Raw genomic sequence first — 25,840 nt, forward strand, 5'->3', positions numbered from 1 at the left:
TTTTACATTTAAATTTGAAACGGCATCCGGTATGCTATATTATCCGATCAAGCTTTGTTATCTCTTTCATGACTTGGAATTTTTCTGAAAATTGAGAAGGAAATAAATTTAGAGAACACTGTAGACCACAAATCACGATATATTCACGTATATTTTCGCAGGACAAATATAAAACATTTTAGTACATACAGGGGATTTATTTTTAAACGTTGTATTTTATTTTATTTTATCAATTTTTTCACGTTGTTAAAAAGTTTTTTGAAATTTACTTATATTCGATTAGATATAAATTAAGTAATGAAGCATAATATGCAATTTTTATAACATTTGTACTTGTGATTAGATATCACTACACAAGTTTTAAACTATATATATATATATATATATACGAATAATTCGTAAGCATCAAATCAAAAAGTTTAATAATTTTCTACATAGCTATAATAATACTTTTTCCCAACAGAAATTCACAACAAACATGAGGTGTCAACTTTCCCGAGTAAACTTTGCTACTTTGCTACGTATGTAAATATAAATAATTAAACGTTTTGGAAAGTTAAAAAGGAAAAGGGAAAGTCAATACTTTGATTTTAAAAGTCGGCCAATCTTATAACCCAGTAGATTTTAATCTAAAGAGATCTTTAACAGAAAAAGTTAACGTAAAACAAAAAATAATATACGTGATGAATTATACGAACAACTACACAATAAGCATTTATTGGTAACAAAATTGAAATGAAGTAATTATTATGATTCTCTTAATATATCTCATTGTTATTATAAATTTCTAATAAAACTTCAATTTAACCCTTATTTATAGAATATAAACCCCTAATTTTTTCAGAATAACATCGGTCGGAAAATGTTAAAAAATTACAATCAAAGTAAAAAACAACAAAATTGCTAAAATTAAGAACTTTCTGAATGGAAAATAAAAGCGCGAAAATTCTATTACGAAGAAAAGGAATTATTTGTCAAATGTACATAATGAAACAAATGGCAAGCAAGTGAAATTGAGGTTATGTTTCAATTGTCACAAACTTCCGGTTTGTCTTCGACTAGCCAACTGTGTTGACCAAGAGCAAATATGTTTCTTTTCGCTACAAAGTAACAAACGACGAAGCATCTTTCACGCGACGATGTCCTTAAAAACTATCAGCTTTTTACGGACGGAATCGCAAATAGAAATCATATACACACTGCAAAGTCGAGGTAAAAATAACGAGAGCTGTATTTAGGATATACATTCTAGCAGGAATTCAGAAAAAGTCGGAAGTAATTACAGCGAGTATCCAATTACGATTTCATTTCAGGAGAATAGTATTGCACGAAACTCGTTCAAAATTACTCAAATATGTTCTTGTTATCCTTTTCTAGTCTCAAGTTGTATTACCATGTACGCGCTACTGTTTTAATTAATCACAGTGGTAAGACATATATCGTCGATATTGCTAGTAGTTGTGTATATTACTTAAATTATAAGGTGGCAATATTAAGTTATAATCTGTTATAAATTGTACACGTACCGTGCAAAACAGGGATATAATATTTTTATTTCGGAGGTATTCTGGATCACTGAAGCCGATAGTTCTTTTTCACAAAAATGAGTAATCTAAATTCCATCCGAATTTCATTTCTAAATCGATGACAAGCTAAAATGTAAGTGTGTGGGAACTTCCAGCTCCAAAATATAATTACTTAACCGATCAACGAATTATTTAGAGACTGAGAAATTTTCTAGATATCGACAATTCTTACCTTTATCAATCTAAATACCACCCCTCCCGAATGGTACTTTTAGATCAATGATTTTGCTAACTACATTCGGATTAGATTCATTTCCTTGAAACTATAATTCCGTGAAATAGAATCCTAAATACGCCTTAAATAACAAATTTGAACCAAGCATTTCACTGCTCGGATACTACATTACAGTTCAAAACAGTTTCAAATCTTCCGTCATAAAAGATATTTTACAAATGAATTCAAGAAGAATTGATATAATTTAAATACCTTCGTTACTTCGTAAAATTAATAATTATATAATAAAATATTGTTTAATTTATAAGTAGTAAGCTTAGTAAAATTATTTGGTGCATCCCATTCTTCTTCAATATTTAATTAAGAACATTTTGATTTTTTTTCTTTCAACTTCGTCTCCTTTCTTAACAGTTCCATAGCATTATTTAATATTTAAATAATTAAGAACTTTATTTATTTCAAAAATTTCAAAAAGACTAAAGAAATTAATACTGAGATGAACATTTAAAAATTAATTTTTATTTCTGTTCATTATTTCGTGTAATTCATTCACACAAATTTTTTCATATAAACTTTCACAGCATTCTTTCAACACACGTTAATTATTAAATTACCATTGTTTTAATTAATTAATTGTGATATTCCCTTATGTCGTATTAGCTTTCTTGTGTTATAAATTTTGTTATAAATATTGTTATAAATTTTGTTATAAAATTTAATTGAGTGAAATGTTATTTTTATTCTGAGGGATATATTCTATGAAATAATAGATAACATTAAACGTGAAAAGTGTAAAACATACATATTACATGCATCATACATAAATATTGTCAGTCCTTTTATTTCTGTTATAACTGCACCTTTACTTTTATGTATTCATTTTATCGTACATAATTAGTATGACTTTATAGATCTATAAATAATGCTACATTTGTCGTAAATCTGACATTTACTGCAACATAGTTAATGCCTGTTCTTTAATGAATTCATTTTTGATGAAAAGTATAATATATCGAACATTTAGATACAGTTAAAATAGATTTTATTAAATTCTTTGCAAATTTCAAGTTGTATTGTAAATATTTAACATGCTATATAATCATATATTTATCATACTGTATATAAATATACTTGTATATTCATCATATTGTATCAATATTCAAACACACTAAGAATTAAACTAAAAGATATTTAAAAGAAAGTTATAGTAGTAAACAAATGACAATATAATTCTTATTAATAATAGTAATCAGTTAATTTAAAAATAAATTATGCAAAATCCACGCCATGTATACTCGGATATCAATATATAGAATTATTGTAGTTATTTTCTTTATTAATTTCGTTACTTTTATATAATTTATCAGTTTATTTATTTATTATTATTTACTATTTATATTTAATTTATTATTTTATTTCAATCTTGTCTTTCAAAATATGTAATGCTATCAAGTATTTCATCAAATTCATATCTGATTGTGAGTGATAAAGCTTTTTAATTTAAAAATTTTATCGTTTTGCAGAATCATATAAAAATATGAATCATCAAGCACAGTTTATAGTCTTCACAGTAGAAACATTCAAATTAATGGAAGCTCATTCAAATGCTAATATTTAAGTGCAAAAGATACGTCAATTAAGAATTATTTCAATTGAAACCAACAATTATATTAATTGAAACGATTAATTGTTTCATTTATTAATAGTTCCACAATTGTTACGTTAGGAAAAACAAACCGTCTTCGTGAATAGATCATCGTGACATTTTGCATATCAAACGATCGGAACAGTGTTGAAACGAGCAATAACGTTGACTGAAACGATGATAAATAAGCCATTGATACGGGTAAATAAGCGATTTAGCGAAAGCGTATCGCGACCGGATCGAGTTTTGTATAATTTCAAGTGACAATATCGCTGTTCGATCGGAGATCTGTATCAAAGAGCAACACGTGCAGCGACGCGGATTAAATTTTCTCGAAACATCACATTGACAGGGATTCTCCGCGGTGAAAAATTGATTGCGATTAGAAGAGAGCACAGTGGTGAAACTTGCCGCGACTGCGAAGATACATACGCGTAAACGAGATTCATCCGGTGATACAAATCGCAATAGGAGAGCTACGAGTTATCGTAAAGAGGCTATGGGTTTTTGCCTTCTAGTAACCTGCCGAACTATTACGTTATTACGACCTGGGGGCCATTAATGGGGCCCATACTGTGCACGAAGGAATCACGTTACGCACGCATGCAGCCCGTGTCACCCGTCTGTGTGCACGCGCCTCTCTGCGCTTAGCGTACAGCGTGCAGTGTAGAGAAGCGTAGTAGTGCCGTAGAGAGGAACGCATGGAACTCACATCACGACTGCGTTTATTGCAGCATGCACGCAGCCCAGCCGGCCGGCCACCGTTCTGCGGAGGGAACAAACGGTTACACGAAATATAATACTTTCTGTACGTGCCATTCGAGCGAGCCACCGCATTTACAGCAGCCTTCGTGATACACGCCTTCGTTTCAACCGGAATACACCAAAACTTTTCCATCGAGACAAGTACAGCAGCAACACGTTCGACTCGACGCGACACGCCGACATTTCTTTCTTTTTCTACTGTGTAATAGAAACGCTCGCTACTCTTCTACGAGCGGATCTAATTTATTACCCGTGCGATTGCACCAAGCTATTGATAACGGAGCTGCGACAACTACGTCGCACTACGTACACGTTCGTTCATGCTTCTTATCTATCGTGCGCGTATTCGTCTCAACGGACCTGTTCTTTTTTTTTTTTTTTTTTTTTTTTTTTCTTCGATCACGTTCCCTTCATTTCGAGTCATTAAAGAGCGCGTTTTGTCACCGGCGACTCATCTGCACCTTTCTCCCTTCTGTCATGAATTAAGGAAACTAGTGTACTACGTGCAGTGAGTATCTGGACACTTTATTGATATTTGTGTAGAAAAAATATTGAAAACAATATACTATTATAAATTAATGACTAGACTGCGAATTTTTATGCGATTATAGAAAATTTAGAGACGAAAAAATATAGAGAAGTATTCGCACATAGTGTGTAAATATAAAATGTCAAAAGTAGAATAACAGGAGTGGAAAACTTCTACAAGATGTACCCCAAAAAATGTATACACACTTTATATCGCTATAAAATTAATTTGAGTTTGCCTAAAAACTCGGTTCACTCGAATCTAGGTTCCTTTTTTTCAATTCTGTTCACGAAAATACAAAATTGCATAAAAATATGCATTTAATGAGAAATTAACGACTGAAAATAATACTGATTACAAATAAGTGACGATAAAATATTGATTAAATAAAAATTTCTCAATTCATAATCCTACAAGTTTTATCCGTCCGTCTCACATAACATAGTTTGAAAATTAAAGACCCCAAAGATGAAATACTTTTTAAATACATATCAAAACTGAGTTTTTATTGTGTAAAAAATCAATGAAACTTTGTTGTAATACACAACACTATACACAACTACCAAATCTAACTGTCAATTATAAATTAAATTGTATTTTGTCAAATAAATGTACTTTCAAATATAATATATCAGCGTACATAACTGTTTTGGACAGGAAGACTGCTTCGCTTGAATATTAATCTATATACGATATCCTACATATACATATAACGTCGTGTATAATGTGTGCACGTACACGAAGAGAAGGCGAGCGGAAACAAAGAAATTAGTACATCCGTGTAAAGAAGAAAAATATTTCGCGGTTAAATATTTAAAAAAAAATTTGTATAAATAATACTAAATCAATATAAATGTCGTCGACAGAATTGAATATCAATTAGAATATCGATTAGAAAATGGGTTCAAGTTCAAGTTCGCGTCCCAAAATTTTTATAAAAATAAATTTTGGAGCGTTGTATTTTTATACGGTAACAATTCGCAACCCGAATCTAAAAAATAAAACGTAACTAGACATATTTATCATTTGTATAAATCGAAATTTTTGACATATTTCTATTAAATTAATATTGATTTATATAATCTGCTTGGATGCAAAACAGTAAGTTTTAATCGTCAAACATTATGCAATTGAATATAATGATTTACATATCGCAAATAATTCAGACATGTTACGTTTCCAACACATGTTTATTATCTTTCTCGATAAAAATGTTTTGTCGATACATGTCGAAAATTATCAGGGTATGCTCAAACAAATAAGCCACCTGTTATGTTTTGACTCCTAATCAGAACGTGCGATCTGTCTTTTCGTAGAATTTTCAATATTTTCGAGGATACATCATACATAAACATTCTGCAAATATCAGAAAAATCTTTTTCCTAACAGATACTAATAGAAATCTTCTATTAGTACGTTAAACAGTATCTTCTTCGAGCAATAACACTATGCAGGACAGATCTTGTACAAATACATAAATATGAAAGTATTATCAACTGACATAGTCACTGTAAAAACTGGAAAAATATTGTTCGCGTAACTACCACTGTCGGACATTAACCGATAATATAAACACTGTCTTCAAATGGAACCATCTAGTTACCGTCTGGACAGGTATTATAAACCAATCTTTATGATCATGGATAAACATAGACGATAAACATAGAAGAAAATGTGCTAATGCATAGCTATAATACACTCCTGCGACAAATGCTTTACAAATGCTTTCGATCACTCGGAAATTAACATGAAAATGTAGAGTAATTGCAGTTACTTTCGATACCCTATTTCCTCAACGAGGCGACGAATGCGTTCATCATTTTTCATTTTTAAATTGTATTCGTGTTTGATAGCTATGTGCAACGAAACACGTATCAAATTACCAAAGATTTTTCATATCGTTAATCTAAATTTCTCCTTTATTTCTCCAAGATAAGATCACAACCATGATAAAAAAAAAAAGATTTTTGACACAAAGTTTTTGTTTTTAACTTGTCTTCCATCCTTCGTTCAAGATCGAGATTGTGAGACATCTGTTTCATTATAATGAATTAAAGATCAAGATTACAAAAATAAAAAAGCGGTGAAAAAGAAGAATGATGGAAATTTATCCAGAAAATTCCGAAAAATGCATACAGTAGGCATGTAATTTTATTTTGTTTCTCGATGATTTAGAGTCATTTTGTGGAGTGTTTTAAACAATTGCTAGTAGCTCCAGTAGCTCCTTGCAATATTATTTTGTTTCTTCAATGATTTAAAACCTTTCCGTGGAATGTTTCAAACAATTATTTTTATATCTTACTTATAATTTTGCGATATTATTATGGTATTGAACTAATCGAATTTAGTTATTTGTTACATCTCTTCTCTATCTAATTCAGTTTACTGATTTTGTCAACTATCTTTTATTTTATTCGTTTCTTATTAAGTAATTTAACTAAATAAATAATTTTATTAAGTAATTTAAATATTCTTCTCTCTTTTTTATTAAGTAATTTTACACGTCCTTGTATCAAAAAATTTTTATCCCATATAAATGAATAATATTAAGATCTTTATCTCTTTCTATTATTTACACTTATACGCTTTGTTGCTCAAAAGTGTATATAAAATAAATATGTATACATGTCCTGCTGTATTCTTTGAATATTTCTTCTACCAAGTAAAATACTACATATTGCTTGTGTGGCATACGAAGTGAAAGAGACCTAAGTAACGTAAGAATAGTGCACACTTTATATTTGTGTTACTCATAACTATTTCCAATTACTCTCATATATGTATAATAAATCCTTCTGTCGTTCGTAAACGTATTTACTACGAATTGCACAGAGTCAAAGACGAAAGCAATCGCACGCGCGACTAGGAGTTAAAGAAAAAAGGGGGACGTGAAAACGAGAGGCAAAAGAGGAGATAGAATAAAGAAGCAAAATCAGCAACTCACATTGATCAAATATCTTAAGCATCGCTTTCTTCAGCTGCATAATCGTGCGCTGAGTGTGGCGAGACGCCTCGACGAAGTGGAACAATCAGGTTCATAAGACAGCGTGGTCGTCATGTAAGAATGAACGCCGGTCGTCTCGCACGCAACTCGTTCCCTTCGACAGAGTAGTCCATCCTCCGGACACGAAAACCGCGGTGTCCTTCAAGGAGCGACCGTGCGTCTCGTAGGACGCTCAGTCGTCCAGCAGCCCGCTGTTATTCGCCACGACCGCATCCTTGTTCCTCGATGCCTCGCGCTGCTTCCTCTTCTTTCCCCTTTGCCCCTTTCTTTACCGTTTGCCTCGTCGTGCGTTCCTCTCTGGAATCCCTGTCCGTCCTCGCCTCTCTCTCTTTCTCTCACTCTCTCACTCTCTCTCTCTCCGTTCCGCCCGTTTCCCGTTCCACGCGGAACACCGTCTATATACACATGCGTTACACGCTCTTTTCACCCACTGCCAGCGATTGGCGCGACTCGCTTCGAAAGTCAACGATATCGCGTGCGTGCACACGCTCGCTCTTCGGAACTTCGGGGAAACGTTCTCGTCGTCCTCCTCGTCACTTCCGCTGCGCTGGAATCCGCACGACGATGAATGAACTGGCTTGTGTTATAATCGCTCCCACGTAGCGAGCCGACCTCTCGGGGCAAATTTTCTTCGATAACGTGCCTCTTCCTCCACGTGTCACGAAGGCTGGACATGCACGGGAACTGGCCACCGTTTAACGACCGTTTAGCTGATAAACAATCAGGTAAATTAGTAATCACTGTTTGCTCGTACGCTGTTGGTGACGGTGCGCGATGGTCGGGTCCGACGTCGAAAACGAACGTCGCTCGTCGGAGACGACGTTCAATCGACCGGTTCACGAGTTGGGAGCCGACTGCCGCGCCTCCGATTCGCGACGTCGATCACTCTTTCATCTCGGAGGAAGATCGTTAATCGTAAAGAATGTTCAACGATCGATCAAACTGTTCGCTCGAAGACGTGGCACTAATTGTTAACACGGTAGGGGAAACGAAAGAGCAATCGGTCCTCGCGGACAGCGTTCGACGAATTCAACACCTTTCGAGCGCCGATTTTTCGCTGTCGATGAATTTATTGGACGGATCACTCTCGTCGGATTACGTTCGTACGCCAATTATCACGCGTGCACGGAACACGCGATGCAAATCGAAGCATCGATCGATCGTCCGAAGAGGAATTAGCACAGTGTTCTCTCTGCTCGATCGGCGAACAGCTGACTTTCAAACTTATCGCGCCCAACTTCTTTTCAACCGCGATCTCAAATGCTTATCCGACGTTCGACACGGAATATAGATGAGGAACGAGAGATTTACGAGCACTCTGTTTCCTGTCTCTCTTTGTTTTTTTTTTTTTTTTTCCAGCTATGCGAAACAAGAATACACGAGGCGCGTATGTCGTATCTTTGACGAGCCAAGTCTTCTCTTTTTCTTCGACAAGTTACGGACTTAACCTTAACAATTCGTTACGCGCACTGTTTCAATCGAAGAAAGCTCTTTGATCCCCCGCGATTTCAAAACTGCGATGCACAATATTTTTAACAATACTGAGTGTTTTTTTTTTTTCTTCTTCTTTCTTCGCTAGTCAAACTCGAAGACTCGTAGCGACAGAGCAACGTTATTCGGAGCACTTGCTGATCATGAACGGGCGCACATGGCGTACGTGGACACGACGGTGCACGCGCACACCTTGTTTACTTTCTCACTTTTATGTCACCAGACTCTGATCCCGATTCGGCCGTCGCCCGTTCTCTCCCGCCTCTCCACGATTTTCACTGCCTTACGAAACGCAGATTTTAACCTCTTACGCTGAAATGTACCACGCATGTCGAGAATTTTTTGTCCCAAACTGCAACATTTTCTCAGTTTTAAGTATATTTAAACGTAACAAACCCAGGCAAAACAAACGATAAGTTTATTACTTCTTAATAATTTCTGTCGAGTGATATCATACCCACGAGTTCAAAAGAAAAAGAAAGCGACGAATTATTGTATTCGGTCACTCGTTATGGTTCGCGAACCAGTTGCCAGCGCAAGAGGTTAAGGACGATGCACCGTGAATTTCAACATGCTTCAAACTCTTCTCATTGCGTGCTAGACTTGACACGTTTTCGACGGTGCAACGATACAATGCGTGCTCGCGGTTCGACGACAGATCAGGTTAGTTGAACTGCCGATCCTTTTTTTTTTTTTTTTTTTTTTTTTGAACTCTCGTACACTCGGGATGAAAATCGGACTTTGAACGCGCGCGACGAAAAAACGAATTACGAGTGCCAGTCGGAAACACAAATCGGACGTTGTACGATTGAGAAACAGAAAGCTTGATCGTTACTGACGGAGAACGTCGTTTCTTTTTCTTCGTTCTGTCTCTCTTTCGTTTGTGTTGCGAACAACGCGCGTGACGTGCGAATCGCACGTAATGCCTGCTGCGCGAGTTTAACCGCGACTGCCGGAGTCGAGGCGAATCGAGTCAGTCACGGTCTCGAGCGCCGAACAGATTAGAAAGAGAGGGACCGAGACAGAGAGAGAGGCGCAGACCACCGACAAGGACTGCGACGATTGGTTGGAAAGAGAAAGATGAGCACGATGAAAAGTGGGGAAGAGAGAGACAGCGACGATTGTGCCGAAACGATTGACAGAGACGGATCCAGCCGCCAATGGCGGTGAGGAGAGGAGGGGAGGGGGGTGGGGGGAGGGGAGGGGAGGCGAACGAAGAGAAAAGACGTAAGGAAGAGGAAGAGATCAAGGAAAATTTTATCGCGAGCGAGAGAAGAGAGGAAAAGAGATTTTGAAAGTTTACGGAAAACTGAGGGATTTCGAGGGAAAACGTGAATATAACGCAAAATCTAATATCATGTCGATAACGCTATGAAGTTGCAGCTACGCGTATTCTTCCATCTCTTTGTACACAAAAGCTCGAAAGAAGAGCATATGGAAGATCACGAGCGAAAACCTATTTGCCGCTATTTGTCACTTGATCGAATTAAATTAACATTTTGATTTATTGTTTCGATTTAGATGTTACGGGGCTGTTGAAGGGATCGCAAATACGACAATGTGTGCAAATACAACACGTCGATGAAGATTACGGGATGTATCAATTTGAAATCCCATTATCGGTGATAAACAAAGAGTAGATGATAAATAAAAAGCACGAGATTAACGATGACAGAAACTGGTAATTGTTTGAAGAAGTCGTTCAAGAAATTGTGAAGATTTTCGGAGGAATCGTCTCGACGTTTACGCAAATATCCAATGTCGCGTTTTATATGTATTCGCGGAAATTTGCCGCGTTCAAGCGCTACTCTACTATCCCACGCAGGGAAAATGTTCTCTGCGCGGAAACTTGATCAATTACAGCGATAATGCGAGCTTTCCGGTTGTAACAATCGAAAGCTTATTTCTCTTTGGAAATCCAGTTACCGGCAAAATGGCAAAGTGTGCTGGCGTCACCAAAGCGAAAGAGAATGATGGCTTCGAAGACGGGTGCCCAGATAAAAATTGTTATCTATTCGGTTGGCCGACGTGTTGTGCTTACATCGGCTTTCGTGTGATAACTGCGAGCACGTTCATCTACTATTTACATAAGTATATGAACGGCTGGTGAGAAACGAGAGAAATTGAAGGTAGAAAGCAGAAGACTATAGGCAGATAACATTTGGTTTTGTGATGAACGCGCTATTATAATAATATAAAAATTCAAGAGATTTCTTTTTTCTCAGTCACGTGAATCTGTCAAAACGAATAATCTTCGCTTTCGTCTTGATTCTTCACAACACGCTCAAAAAAAAATCGTACTCTCGACGGTGATACATTTCGTTCTTCGATACTTTTTTTTAAACGTATCACGAATGACCAACATCTCGAAGATGATCCTGCTTATCTTGTGAAATACGAAAGTCGAGATTGCGCGCGTGAGAAGTTGTATACACGCTTCGTATCAGAACAATTAAATTTGTTTGCCGCGCAACATTTCGTTACGTTACGATTGCATAAACGAAAATAAATTTTTTACAATGGGAAATATAATTTAAAGTCTGGTTGGTAAACTTCGCGCGATTAGAAATACAGATCTAACGATATCTAATTAAACTCGCTCGTGTAACGTTGGACAGTAATTTCGAAGCAATTGTAATAAATTCTATGAAATTAACGACTTAATGCGTCAATCGATTCGCACGTGGTTTCGCGTGCGTGCATGTCGTGCAAATGTAACAAATATCAGTTTCACAAGTAAATATTCTTTGTATTAAGAGACTTTTTTTTTTTTATTTTTTCATCTTCTTTCTTTCGTACATTCTAAATAAACTGTACTGCATTACGTGGGCGAATTATTAAACACTTACTTACGCCTGATAAAATAAACACGGCGGTGAATAAAGTTGAGAGTTTTCAATGAACTTTGCCTAACAATCTCGTCGAAATCGTAGGTCGAAATAACGTCAGAACGATTAGCCATTGTTAATGACTGTTTTCACGTCAGAGGAGCTGGAATATTTTTCTCTTTTCTCTGTTTCAACCGTTGGATTTGTTAAAACAAGATGCTAATAAATTCACAATTCGATTAATTTTTCTGGGTTGACGAACCGCGATAAAATTCACACGGTGAAATCAATTCGAGTTGGCCATTTTGAATATCGAAAATAATTTTAAGAATAAACTGATTTCACAAATATTTATCGAAAATATTGGCAATTACATACAATTCTTGAGGAAACGGAGTATAAAAATCATATATGCGTTATTTGCAGAAAGTGTTAGTTTCTGACTTCCGTTTTACTCGACAGAATGTATAATACATCGATGTTTCTTGCCCTAGAAAAACAAACTTTCTAAAAAATGAGAGTACGTACGCCAATTTACAAATGAACATGAAAGAAATTTGTCCTTTATGATGGAAATATTCCAATATTCTACTACCTAAATAAAAATTTTTACAAAACAGATTTCAGAATAATTACATTGTCAAATTGATATTTATAATTTGTAAAAATTATACCACAATCACGATATAATTTTCTTTTGACAAAATTACTATTTATAAAATTTTTATAATTTAAGTTGAACATCGAGATAAATATATAATAAATTTTTATGAATAAAAATGGAGATTTAACAACATTTGAATTTTTACATTGTTTGTAGATTTCACCGACAATACGAATAAAAGCAGTTATCGTTAAATGGTACACACAAAAAGAAAAAAAGGAAAATAAAAAAATTTGCACGAACTTTCAGAAGTTGTACGAGTGATTCAATGATTTCAAGTTCCACTCCCAAAATTCGTATTACCATAGACGTTTAAAAATTTTTCACTATACAAAAACTTAAATAAATAACAGAAGAAAATGAAAGTTCAATGTTCATATTATCTTGTACGCATCACGATCTAATATTTTTTACGTAATTTACACGATTAAAAAATTTCGTCTGGTTCGATACTTCGCTATTCGATACACATATATTTGCACTGTAGGAAAAGAGCAGATGTCAGTGTTAATTTTTTATGCAAAGCGAACTTTGCTAGTCATGATACAAAGAAAACATCTGAAACGTAGGATAGATCGAGACGACGAATTATATGAAGGAACGGACGAAGGAAAAGTGCGAAGAGAATTGCGATACCGTCCACGCACATGCACTTGTACGCCTTTATTCAAAGGATAAAGTAGAAAAAGAGATGAAGCAATAAAATAACCGTCGAAACGAAAGAGAGGTATAGCGAAGGACGGAGAGAGAAAGAAAAAGACTGATGGAGGGAGAGAGAGAGGAGGGGGGAGGGGGGGGGAAGAAGAAGGAGAAACGAAGAAAGAAAACAACAGCTAAGTTCTTGGCTGTTCCGTCACGTTTTCACGCGGTAAGCACACGATGCACGCGCGGCAGCGCGAGCGTAAGCGCAAGCGCGAACGCGGATGCGAGCGTGCGCGTATTACCAAGGGGTCTCAGTCGCGTACCTACACGACTCTTCTCGATTATGCAACGGAGAATGAGTTAGAGCCAGCCAATTCGAGCTATTGTATTGATGATATCGTTGTATTGTCGTTGATATACGTGGACACCGTGATACGGCGATCCCCTGTCTCCCTTTCCCTTTGTCCGTTTCGCTTTTTGTCAATGAAAACTTTCGTTTTCTCGCATTGGTATTTCAAACGCGATAACAGAGTTTAAATAAAGAGTTAAATGTCACGTTGCATGCAACGGGTTGTTAGAATGATGAGTCACTTTTTGATTTAATCGAATCGAAATTGTTGTTGATACACAGTATGCAGATGATTCTCACAGTTTCACGAGCATTCGTTAAGAATGATACATTGTAGAATCAATCATTAAGTTAACGTTAAGTTGAGAATGATACATTGTAGAATCAATGTGTCATTTTAATGTGTAAAATTGCACGAAATGCACACAACATGAAAAAATATATAAAACAGCCGAAGTATACATCGCTTTCTACATCACTTAACGCGTGAAATAATTTTCTACCGAGTTTTTTTAATTACATATTCTAGAAAATATAAATTTGCGCAAAAATGCGTAAAACGATCTCGTTATCATTAACCAGAGAAGCGTCATTGACCTTTTGCGCTGGAATGACGTGCTACGTACGTCGAGAATTTTTTTGTACCAAATTACAACATTTTCTCAATTTTAAGTATATTTAAATGTAACCCAGGCAAAACAAGTGATAAGTTTGTTACTTCTTAATTTCTATCCAGTGATATCATACCGACGAGTAGTTTAAACGAAAAAGAAAGCAAGAATTATTGTATACGATTCGGTCATTCTTTATGGTCCGCGCAACCAAGTTGTCAGCGCAAGGGGTTAAACGTTAATAAATAAGCGTAAAATTTCTTAATAAATACTCGTGAGAAGATTATATAATAATAAAAAATTAATAAATATGTTAATAAAATCAGTAACAACGAAATTAGAAAGTGATTTAAAAATCTGAAGAACGATGAAGGAATTGCAATTATACAATCTATTACATCTCCGCGGATGTCGCCGCTTTTGACGACTGAACTAATGAAAACGGCTGGAAGCGCGGGCGTGTCCGGTCGTACTAGTACTGAAATGTCGGCTGTAGATCGGAGATTACCTCATGTTTCAGGAAACGTTGCATTAACCTCTTGTCTCTCTTTTCTCCTCGACTACGTAAAGCACAGAAAAAGTAGCCAAACGCGTCTATGATTCTTCGAACGAGTTGACGTAGTCAAATACACATCACAGTGTTTAACATATTTCAATTGCGTTTAACTTTTTTTTTTACTTCATAAATTTTTAATTTTACCGACAAAGTTACTTCTAAAGAGAAATTCAGTACAATTGTTAGTGTCCAATTTTTCCAGCGAAAAATATTTACAACGAACAAAATTGCTAGAAATCTCTAATTATATATGTATAATATAGGTTAAAGTAAGTAAATACACTGCGGGATGTCATATATTTATGTCAATAGAAACACAAACGTCAAACGTGGATAATGGACTGACTGAAATTCTACGAAAACGTATTTGTCTAATCTTGAACGCGATCCAGGAACGATTTCGTCATAATCTTTTTAAGAAAATTTTAAAATTCTATTACATGTTTTAAGGAAATACCACTTACGTCCCATTTGTAATTCTTAGTGGAAATTTCATCTTCATAGACTGATTATCCTCAAGATGATTATGTATATGAGAAGCTGTTTTAAAATCGAAACGAAATTTTCTATATAAACTTTACCATGTATTGTCTTCTTGTTTAAAAAAATATTTTACTTGCACGATTTATGGAAAGAATTTGGTAATTAATTGCGAAAGGTACTACTTACACTTAATTTTAACCTTTTGTAAAATTGAGTTTTCAGAAATCATTAACTTGCAAATGAAATATTTTTCATTAGCAAAACGATAATATTTAATGCAGTTTCCAGTAAGCTTCGTCTTGAAAAATCTTTTAAAACTTATAAAACATTCAATACAAAATTTTATATGAATATAAATTCAAATACATAAGTTTATAGATACTTATAAAGTACTTATGTTTATATTTAATATATTCAACCTTTTGCAAAATATTTTTCATAAATCGTTATCTTGCAAATGAAACATTTTTTCCAAACAGAACGATAACATACAACATAAGGCAGATATTTTTGTAGAAGATTCGTTTTGAAAAATCTTTCAAAACTACATAAAACATTTAATATAAGTTTATGTAGATATTTAAGTACATAAGTTTATAAATATGTATAAAGTGAATATCGTAACACGTTCTGGTAAGGACATCATACGCTTCGTAGGTAACGTTACAACGTTTGACAATGAGAAATGAATGACGTTCCGGCAAAGTAAAAGCGTTTCGTTTGAAAGATAAATTTCATCGTGCCAGAGACTGACGAATATGGGATTTCGAGATTCATCTAGCGTGTTCGCTATTACTCGTCATGACCAAAGACAAGGAACGAAAGGAAGAAGATTTCTCTTCTGAAGTCGCGCGTTTCTCGACCGTTACCTCACGACGACGGCAGTTGCAACTCTCTAATCGACTGGGTACTCGTTAAGGAATTCTCTTAGCAGCGATCTCGTAATTAACCCGTGTATCGTTTTCTCCTCTTCTTACTGCTAAGCTTGCGTTCTCGTGTCACACAGTCTTAAGTAACATTACCATTTTACCACTTCTACAGTTTGCAAAAATTTGTTTTAATGCAATTTAAACGTAATTTAAACACGATATGACCACTCGTTTTTTCTTCTCACGTTTCAGAAAAAGCAAATATACACTATAAGTCCAATTACGAAACACGACAATTATTAACGAAAATTTTAATTATAATTCTGTTACCGTGTTGTTATTCAATAACAAAGTTGAATTAAATTGTTAAGAGCTTTTTGAATGATGGAAACAAAACAAACAAACAGCTATATTAAATTTACAAAATTTATCGAAGGAAAGAATAACAATGACAGTTTTATTAAAGAGTTGTAAGAAGTGGTCAAATAAGTGAAAAAAATAAATTATTTGCTTTAATGTCTTCTTTTTCTTTATAAATATAGTAATCTAAAAGCATACTCTAATTATTGACAATAATAAGAATTGTGTAACATATATGATGCAGAAATAATTACACATGAGTGTAATTAAGCTAATCTAATATTAATCTCTTTAATTAAAGTGTATGAAGAATGTTACAATATATAACAAATCATTGAAAAATTAAAAAAGAAAATAATTGTATTTTGTAATATTTAAATATAATTTACCATAATTTACCATAGATATAAGAGTTTTGAATATTGAAATATTGAAAGTTTAATAATAAGATTCAGGGAACTAACAATAAATTTTTAATCATGTGCTATGTTTTATATGATAATTTATGTGCTATATTTTATATGTAATTCGTGTGTAATTCGCGTTAAGTGTAATATATTTACACGTGGCAATATTCAATAAAATATTTAATTATTATGATATAAAAATGTAAGCAATAGAAATTACTTTTTCCCTTCGATAAATAACAATTACTTACTGTGTTATTTTAATCATATGTTCATTCGATAAAATTATAGAGATAACAATTAAGTATCATTTGATTAATAATTAAGATCAATTGCAATGATTATAATTAAATTCGTGGAAACGATAACAATGAAAATGAAATGAATAAAATATATACTGCCTTGAATTGAAGAGTTATATTACAATAGAAATTATATTTGTATAATAATTGATATAGCGTGGCAATTCATTTACTAATACATTTTAAATATATAAAATATTTATTCGTATTAATTACGTATCTGTAAACTCAAATAAAAAGAAACATATAAAAATATTTAATAATGAAACAAAATAAAAGAAAAGAAAATAGGAATGAGACGAAAATTAAATAAAAATAAACACATTATGGAAATAAAAATGTACCATCTTGTTTTAATTAATATCCTTTTAAATGTTTCGATAGATCATTTGTGGAACAACAGCAATAATTGTAAGGATGAAATATAGCTCTTCCCTGAGATAGGTATACAAAGTGTTTAATTCAAGAAATTTCTGAATAGAATTTCGTTTCATAATCTCGTTGACTTGTTCACAACGAGATCTTTCCTTCCTCTGTCTTTGATCCTCGCAGCTGCGCTTCTTCAAGCTGAAAACGCTCGGACGGATATGTCAATTAGGACGCCACTAATTCAGGGAGGTCGCGACCTTCCTCTCTCGGCCCACGTACGGGCCAAAGCAATAACATAACTTGTTTGGAACACGAGATGTATCGTAAGACAGGATCGGGAGAGAAGGTAAAAGATCGGTCTGAAAACGTGTCTAGGACCAAGCTGCCATTGGCATTGACAAGCGTGTCAATGTCGCGAGAACGCAATGCCTTCGTTTCGTTACTAGCTTCAAGGTCACGGTAGTTTCTTCGTATCGCGATCGAAAAATTATCCGATATATATTTCGTTTCGGTAGGTCGTATTGTATTTAAAGTATTAAACTTGTGTGCATTTACTATACGTATCGTTCTCTTCATGTTTACCTTCTTTCATTTTGCTCGCTTTTCATTGCTAGATTATTTTTCATTTTATGCGTATCTGTACGACCGATGACGTTGCATCAAATATAAAATGTACATTAATTAATTTCATATTAAAGACTGTGTTTAAATTTAAATGTTATTCAAGTTATAGGAACTTTTTATGAATTTATTAAGTGAGCTATACAAAATATTTTGACGTTTCATTAACAATATAGTGAGATCTGACTATCATAATTATATTAGTCAAGTTTGAAATAAATCTAGAAATATATATATATATATATATATATATATATATATATATATATATATATTTCTAGATTTATTTCAAACTTGATTAATATAATTATGATTGTAATTTCTATATATATATATATATATATATATATATATATATATAAATTACAAAAAATTAATACAAATATATATTACAATATTTTGTAGATATCACGACTTAATCAATTATTTATTCAATTAATAAGTCTTAATATTTAATGGTGCCATATTTAACATTTATTACATGTTCAAGATGACTATTCATGCTATATACTAATTTTATACATACACTTGTAATAAATATCTTGTAATTTCTATATATGTACATTTCCAGTTAAGTTTCAAATTTTATTACCAATTATATTTATTATAATTATAATTCACATTATAACAATAATGAAATTTCAAAATATTTTATATAATACATGCAATATATGCATAAAAGTTTTTCTACGATAAGTATTCGAAATTCTCATGAACATTTATATGCATATTTACATAATATTCTTCATGATTGCAGTTTCTCCAAAAATTATTGTTACAATCAGTTTTCGAACAGAATTTAATCAAAAAAGAAAACATAATTGACATAATTTCTGAATTAACATTATGATATAATGAATGATAATATAAATCTTTAAAACTGTGAATAATTCTTTTACTTTTAAAGTAACTTTAAAAGTATATCAACATACCTTTTTTACAACTAAAAATAATCATTATTATAAAAATAAATAATACAGAAATAATAATATAGAAATCTTGTAATTTAGAATCATTAAAATAAAGAGAGATTCACCAAAATAATAGTATTGTTACTTAAACTTTACAAGTAAAAATGTATCTTATTTTTTATTTTATCAGGAAAGAAAGAGCTATACCACAAAATGTTAAAAAATTTGATTTTTATTAACTTTAACATCTCTTGGTTTAATTTATAAGTACATGTTAAAATAAAAAAGTAGTAGTTTTAATTACAAAAATTTTATTGCAATACTGCTTTTCATAAAAGTTTAATAACTCATCTTCTACTAGACCGTTCAATTATCGTTATATTTTGGCACTACTTTAATATACTTATTCAATAAGTATATATATTTTCCTAATTTTTTAAAAGATAAATTTTAAAGATTTTTTTTATGCAACATAATTAAAATTATTCTGCATTGTAAATACACATTTTCCGTTATAATAAAGTATCTTATGTCTTCTGTATTTTATGCGAATTTAATTATGTAATTAGATATCCAGAAAAATATATAAGTATACTTATGAAATCCGTATATTAAGAAAAATAATAGAAAAATATAACAATAATTTCAGTCACTTTCATAAAGATTGAAAAGTAACTATTTATGACTTCTATGTTAATTAGACGCTTTCTATCACGGTGAAAACGATGCGCGTAATCAACAGAGTTCGCAAATTAAAATGCTTCAAAATTATTATTGTTGCGAAATCTATTACTAAAATATGTGTGAAACATAGGAGCAGTTGCACGCTCCAATCTCTAAAGAGTTCCGAGAGTTTGTGAATTAACTGGCCAGGGTCAATAAGTGGGGGTCAAACAAGCACGACTCGTATCGAATTAGCCGGTCGCGGAGAAATTAACCCCCGGGCCAATTGCATGCTTCACGATCCTGTCAGATGCACGACGAGGACGAACAATCGCTGTAACGTTACATTAATTTAACATTGTTTCTTCAATCGTACCAATAAAATCATATCTGTATGCATAAAAGCTTTTCGAACAACAATACAGAAAATCGTTGTATTATACTTTTTCGACAACTCCTGTTGAATAGAAGAATTATAAATTTTATATATAAATGTAAAAGAAATATACTTTTCTCGACAGTAATTTAAGCAATTATAAATTATTAAATATCTTTTATGCACAATTTACATAAATTCACAATATTGTGTATATCCTTTGTTACTTTGTATTTGGATATTATTTAATTATAACATTCAGTTTATTGTCACGTATTTCAAAACAAACGTAAAAAATTAATATTGAAGAGAAATAAGCAATCTTTCTGTTTTTTTTTTTCCCATATCAATGTTTGATCAATAATGTTGCGGCATTGTTTCATGCAAGTTTATATAATTTCTGTTTCTATTTTACATTCTTCAAATTAGTAGATTTATTTTCCGTTGATGTACTTTCATTCTTTAAACTAAGACTACTTTTTTCACCATTATTGTCGTATTATGTCTAAATGCTGTTACCATAAAATAAGCGTGAAACATAGAAATTATTAAGAAAATCATCACTTTGCCCAACAAATATGTCCTTTCGGCTCAAAAAATGGTATATATTGAAAAAATTTTTCCTAATAAGTAATCAATTAAGTAATTCTTGTCATATACAATGTACACAATCAAATTCTTTCTTTAATATAAAAAATTAGAAATACGATTATTATCAATTTTCTTGGTATTTATTTATTACTATCATCTTTAAATGGGCTACTGATTCTTAACTGTATCATTAAAACCATAACATTAGAAACCATAACACGAACTACAGTTAAATTACTTAATTTTATGATTTTTAATTTGATTAAATTTTTCTATTATTTTATATCTTTAAAATATTCTGTTAACTTCTGTCATCTAACAGCTGTTAGGTTCTGTTAACGTAAGTTATTATAGTTATGTGTGTCTCAATGATACAATTTGCAACAATTAATTACCTCACTAATAACAATAATACCGTAAAATTACCAATTGGTAGTAATTGCGCTCTTTCTGTCAAGAAAACGGGCAGACACTTCCCACGTTGTTTTGATATTAGAGAATGAATTTTGAAATAAGAGAAATAGGAAATAATACGCGTGCACATGAACTTACCGGGCTTCCTGCGCGAGCTCCAAAGCACAGGAGGATGCGCGGAGGCGGCGACGGCAGCGGAGGGGTTACCGGCGGAGGCAGCCAGCTTGACTGCGTTCCGCGTACCTAAAATAAAATTAAAACAACGTTCACAACCATGTACGGTTAAGCTTCCGACTCAATACATTTTTTTTTTTTTTTATTAATTGTCGGGCGATTGCACGAATAACAAAACGCGGCAAAACGCTATTTTTATTCTCCTTCTGCTCAACTACATACATACATACATACATACATACATATATTGTATGTATGTAGAGTCAAAAGTCTTGGAACACATCTTATTTTTTATATTCAGAATTGATTGAATAATAAAATTTTTCAATTGTTTTATTTTATAATACAGTTTTATTTTATAGTTTTATTTTATAATACAATTAATACTTTATTGATTCTTTATATAAAGTATTATTTAATCCTTCTTTTGAGCTTTGAAATAAATATAATACGTCAAGATTTTTTTTAGCGGAATGAAATACAGTAAAATCTCTGAATTAATAAAAAGACAAGAGAAGAAATTTTTGAATGGTAAGATATTCATCATTATAGAATATATTTTGTGATAATATTTCTACAATTCAGTAATAAGAAACTTAACAATATGTTAAAGAATGAACATTGAGCTTCCTATTACTAAAATATAGTGTAGTAATTTTTAAATTCTTGGTGTGTGTTTTTAAAATTAAGACAATGTTCACAACTATTTGAATTTCCAACTCATTTTGTAGAAAAATGTCTCACATCATTGCCTGGATTATTTTCAAATCATCACATTATCAAAGTGCTATATTTCCTTTTTCTTGTTCAAGAAAGAAACCAGTAGCAGTAGAATTTCCAAATTAATAAAAACACTTGAGCATTCTAACTGTTGATTGACAGATATATACTGCTTTTTTTTCATTCCCAAGCTGCTCTAGCATTAAATCCCAGTTTTAAAATTTGTTTAAATATTCTTATTTAAATACTCTAAATATTCCACACATTTAACGTACTTGTACAGCATCTTTATAATAACATTACAGCAGTATAACTTTAAAAGTAAAACTTCCGACTGCGCTTTATATAATTAATCTGACGTTTTTCTTCACAATATACTTTCCCAAAATAATGAAAATTATTTGTACAATAATGATCCGATCTATTATTTGTACAATAATGAAAAAAATACATTATATACATATAACAAAATAACATTAATATCGAGTGTTAACTTGTTATTTCTAAGATTATGAAACACTTGTAGTTAAATAAATTATATACAAATAATGCAACCTCATTGAAATTATAATGAAGTTTTTATTAAGAAAATTAAAAAAATTTCTACTGAATCATACTTTAATGATATTAATATATACAAAATAATGATAGTGTAAATATCTAAGGAGACATACAAAATCATACGTTATTTCGAACGAATGAATATTATTATTGACGGAATTTCAAATACGACGGAACAAGACAAAAAACAAGGCAAAAAAGTACAACATTGTACTATAATTTATGTAAATTATATCTGTGAATTAAAAGTCATACTGATCGTGAGTTAAGAAAATATAAAATTTCGATATAAAGATATACGTACATTTACAATTACACTTACATAGATTAAGGTATCGTTCAATCATATTTTCTTTTCATATTATGAAAAATGATATGACACAGACAAAAGAGTACACCCTCGTAGCGTTCAACAATCGTGCATTTATCATTTTTGATAGTGAAATAAAATACGAGCCAGTGTGTCGGATTACTTCGTCTTACATTCGCTTTAATAAGCTCTATCGACGATTCCTCTAACAAAGATAATCTGTTCTGAAGTAGGTGGTTCGTCATTTTCATTTTTGATGGTATAACAAGATCATTTTACTCTATAAACAAATTGTTGTATTGTCTTGCTTGCATTTATAAGAGCTTATCGCATTATATTACAAGCAACAAAACTATTTGCAAGTGCAATGAAAATTGAACACTGCTTAGAACCAATATAATTATTAATTCATCTAAAAATGTTAATTAATTGTTTATAGCTTTTAAAATTACATATATGTATATCATTAGAATATTCGAGGAAAAATTATTCGCAACTATTATTTTCAATAATTTATATTTAATCTCTTTATCTCTGAAATACTGCTATTTAATATTTTACTCAACAGAATTAGGTATTAATAAAATATATAATATTATATATTTACTGTTAAATGGTATAGGGCAGAATAATAAATATAATACAGATAAGAAACATGTTACGATTAAACTGGACGATAAAATACAGATTTAGAAAATTAGATTTTTTTTTAGATTCCCATAAAGGAATTGATATAGACAATTAATTATTTTAAAATAAATATATAATAAATATAATTATATATTTTAAATAAATCATAATTACAATTAAAATTATGATAGTAATTTTCCTTATATGTAATAATTTATTAATATTATTTATTTAAATGTGTAGTTAATAATGAAAATTTACTATAATTAAATGCAATAATGATGCAGAATACAATAATTTATGATTTAATGTATGTTTAAATTTTAATTTTGCTTCCTTTTTTCTTTAAATAATATTTATAACTTCCAATGGAATTGATGATATTTTTGTACACTTTTACTCCATTAAAAGATTCTCATCTAATTTTTATTAAGTCCAAGTTGTACAAGTGATGTTTAAAATATTTCGATTCGTATGAAAATTGTAAAACACGTGTAGATATGTAGAGATCAATAGAAATATAGAATTAAACGAAAATTGGAGAGACAACTTTTAAAAGTTTTTATGAAATATTAACAAATATTAAAATATTAATTTGAATAAATCAGTAAAAATATCCTTTAAAATAATAAAATCGTATGATTGTTACATCACAGAATCTATACGTATAATGATGAATTTAATTATTTTTACGTGACGCACAACGGCTGTGCAAAAATTCTTTTATTCAAATGCATCGTTCAAATGTATCCTTAACCAGTTGCGCTAGCAACTGATTGCGGACCATAACGAATGACCAAGCCGTATACAATAATTCGTCGATTTCTTTTTGAACTCGTCGGTACGATATCACTGGATAGAAATTAGATATATGAGAAATAATAAATTTATTATTTGTTTTGCCTATTTTGTTTTACTTATTATATACTTCAAATTGAGAAAATATTACAATTTTGGAACAGAAAGTTCTCGACGTGCGTGGCACGTGATTCCAGCGCAAGGGGTTAAATCATAACCGTGTCTTTCTTTCCATTTTATTATCTAAGAAAAGTTTGCATTCGACTCGCAAAGGCGCGACTATAACAGGGAGTAGGTGCAAGAACAGATATTGCATAAAACAGTTCAAAAATGAACATCGTAGGAAAATATACAGAAAACATTGAACGAACACCAAGTTGACGACGAGATGACTTACTAAAACAGTGAATCCTGTCGTCGTTTTCGGGACTCGATGCGGTGGTATAACTGCAGGTACAAATGCAGAAAAGTTTCCTCTTGGTGTCGCGATTCGTCTCGCAACGATTCCGCCGATCGAGTGCCATCGCGACCAGCAACACACCGCGTTCACCGAGTCGAAGCGAGTCGAGTCGAGTCGAGTCGAGTCGAGTCGAGTCGAATCGAGTCGAGTCGAGTTGAGTGAAAGAAAGAGGGTGGAAATGGATGGATCAAGTTGGTGAGAGAGGAGGTGGAACTATCGGACGAATTCTCTCTACTCATACGAGAATCGGCACTAGTAAATGGGAAAGGAAGAACGGACGTGCGTGTTTCGATACGATTTCTCAACGAGTCATCCTCCTACATACATCCACCGACTTGTTCCTACGCGCGATATCGACATGAGAAGTTCCGCTCGAATTCGAGAGCTTATGGGATTCTTCGCTGCGTACACCTCTTCGTGCCTGGCACAATCGTTAAGAAATACGAACGTTAATTAAGGGTTTTACGATCGTTAGGCCTAGTTCCCGTGCTCATCAAGCTAATGCCCGCTATTATAATTATCGATGTGTAGTCAAAATGTTATTTTCGGCATCGTTCGTGCAGCATTTGCCGATCGAACTGGAAAACGGGCATAGTAAATTATTTTTACTAACGAGGAAACACTACAATGAGAAGTACACTCTTGCAGCATCGGTTGATATTTTTGATATTTGGAAGTTTTCGTGACACGAAAGTTCCAAAAGTTTCGCTATCTATCGGATGGAATAGAATGATATTATAGAAACTCAAAAGACAACACTGTTACATTTTGTTGTATTCAGTTTTCTTTGATAAAGTTTTAGTAAAGAGTAACGTAAAAAGTGAAATCGTCATGTAAAGTTACATGTTTCTTTTTTTCTAATGCCCTTAAGATTTAGAATTTTAATTTTAAAATTAGAAATGAAAAGTTATATAGTTAATTTGCAAATTTTATTTTGACGTTTCTTTTATATAATTTGGAATATTAACAAATTTTG

The 25,840-nt window shown here is 32.2% G+C and overlaps 1 protein-coding gene across 8 annotated transcripts in view; it reads right to left on the reverse strand.

The window, feature by feature from the left end:
- Positions 1-25,840, reverse strand: part of LOC122531850 (dual 3',5'-cyclic-AMP and -GMP phosphodiesterase 11-like) — a 211,079-nt gene that overhangs the window by 96,718 nt on the left and 88,521 nt on the right. For 3 of the 8 annotated variants that reach the window (XM_043660112.1, XM_043660113.1, XM_043660114.1), the window contains one exon: positions 21,350-21,454. Coding sequence is in view for 5 of the 8 variants with exons in the window: in XM_043660111.1 (XP_043516046.1) it covers positions 21,350-21,454; positions 24,802-24,928 (232 nt within the window). In the remaining 3 variants the exon portion in view is untranslated. Of the gene's footprint in view, positions 1-7,644; positions 9,566-21,349; positions 21,455-24,801; positions 24,947-25,840 lie in introns of those variants that run through there. The other 5 variants (XM_043660108.1, XM_043660107.1, XM_043660110.1 and 2 more) reach the window with 3 other exon arrangements.

Source organism: Frieseomelitta varia, unplaced genomic scaffold, assembly GCF_011392965.1.
Source record: "Frieseomelitta varia isolate USP_RPSP 00005682 unplaced genomic scaffold, Fvar_1.2 scaffold_418, whole genome shotgun sequence".
Taxonomy (NCBI): Eukaryota; Metazoa; Arthropoda; class Insecta; order Hymenoptera; family Apidae; genus Frieseomelitta; species Frieseomelitta varia.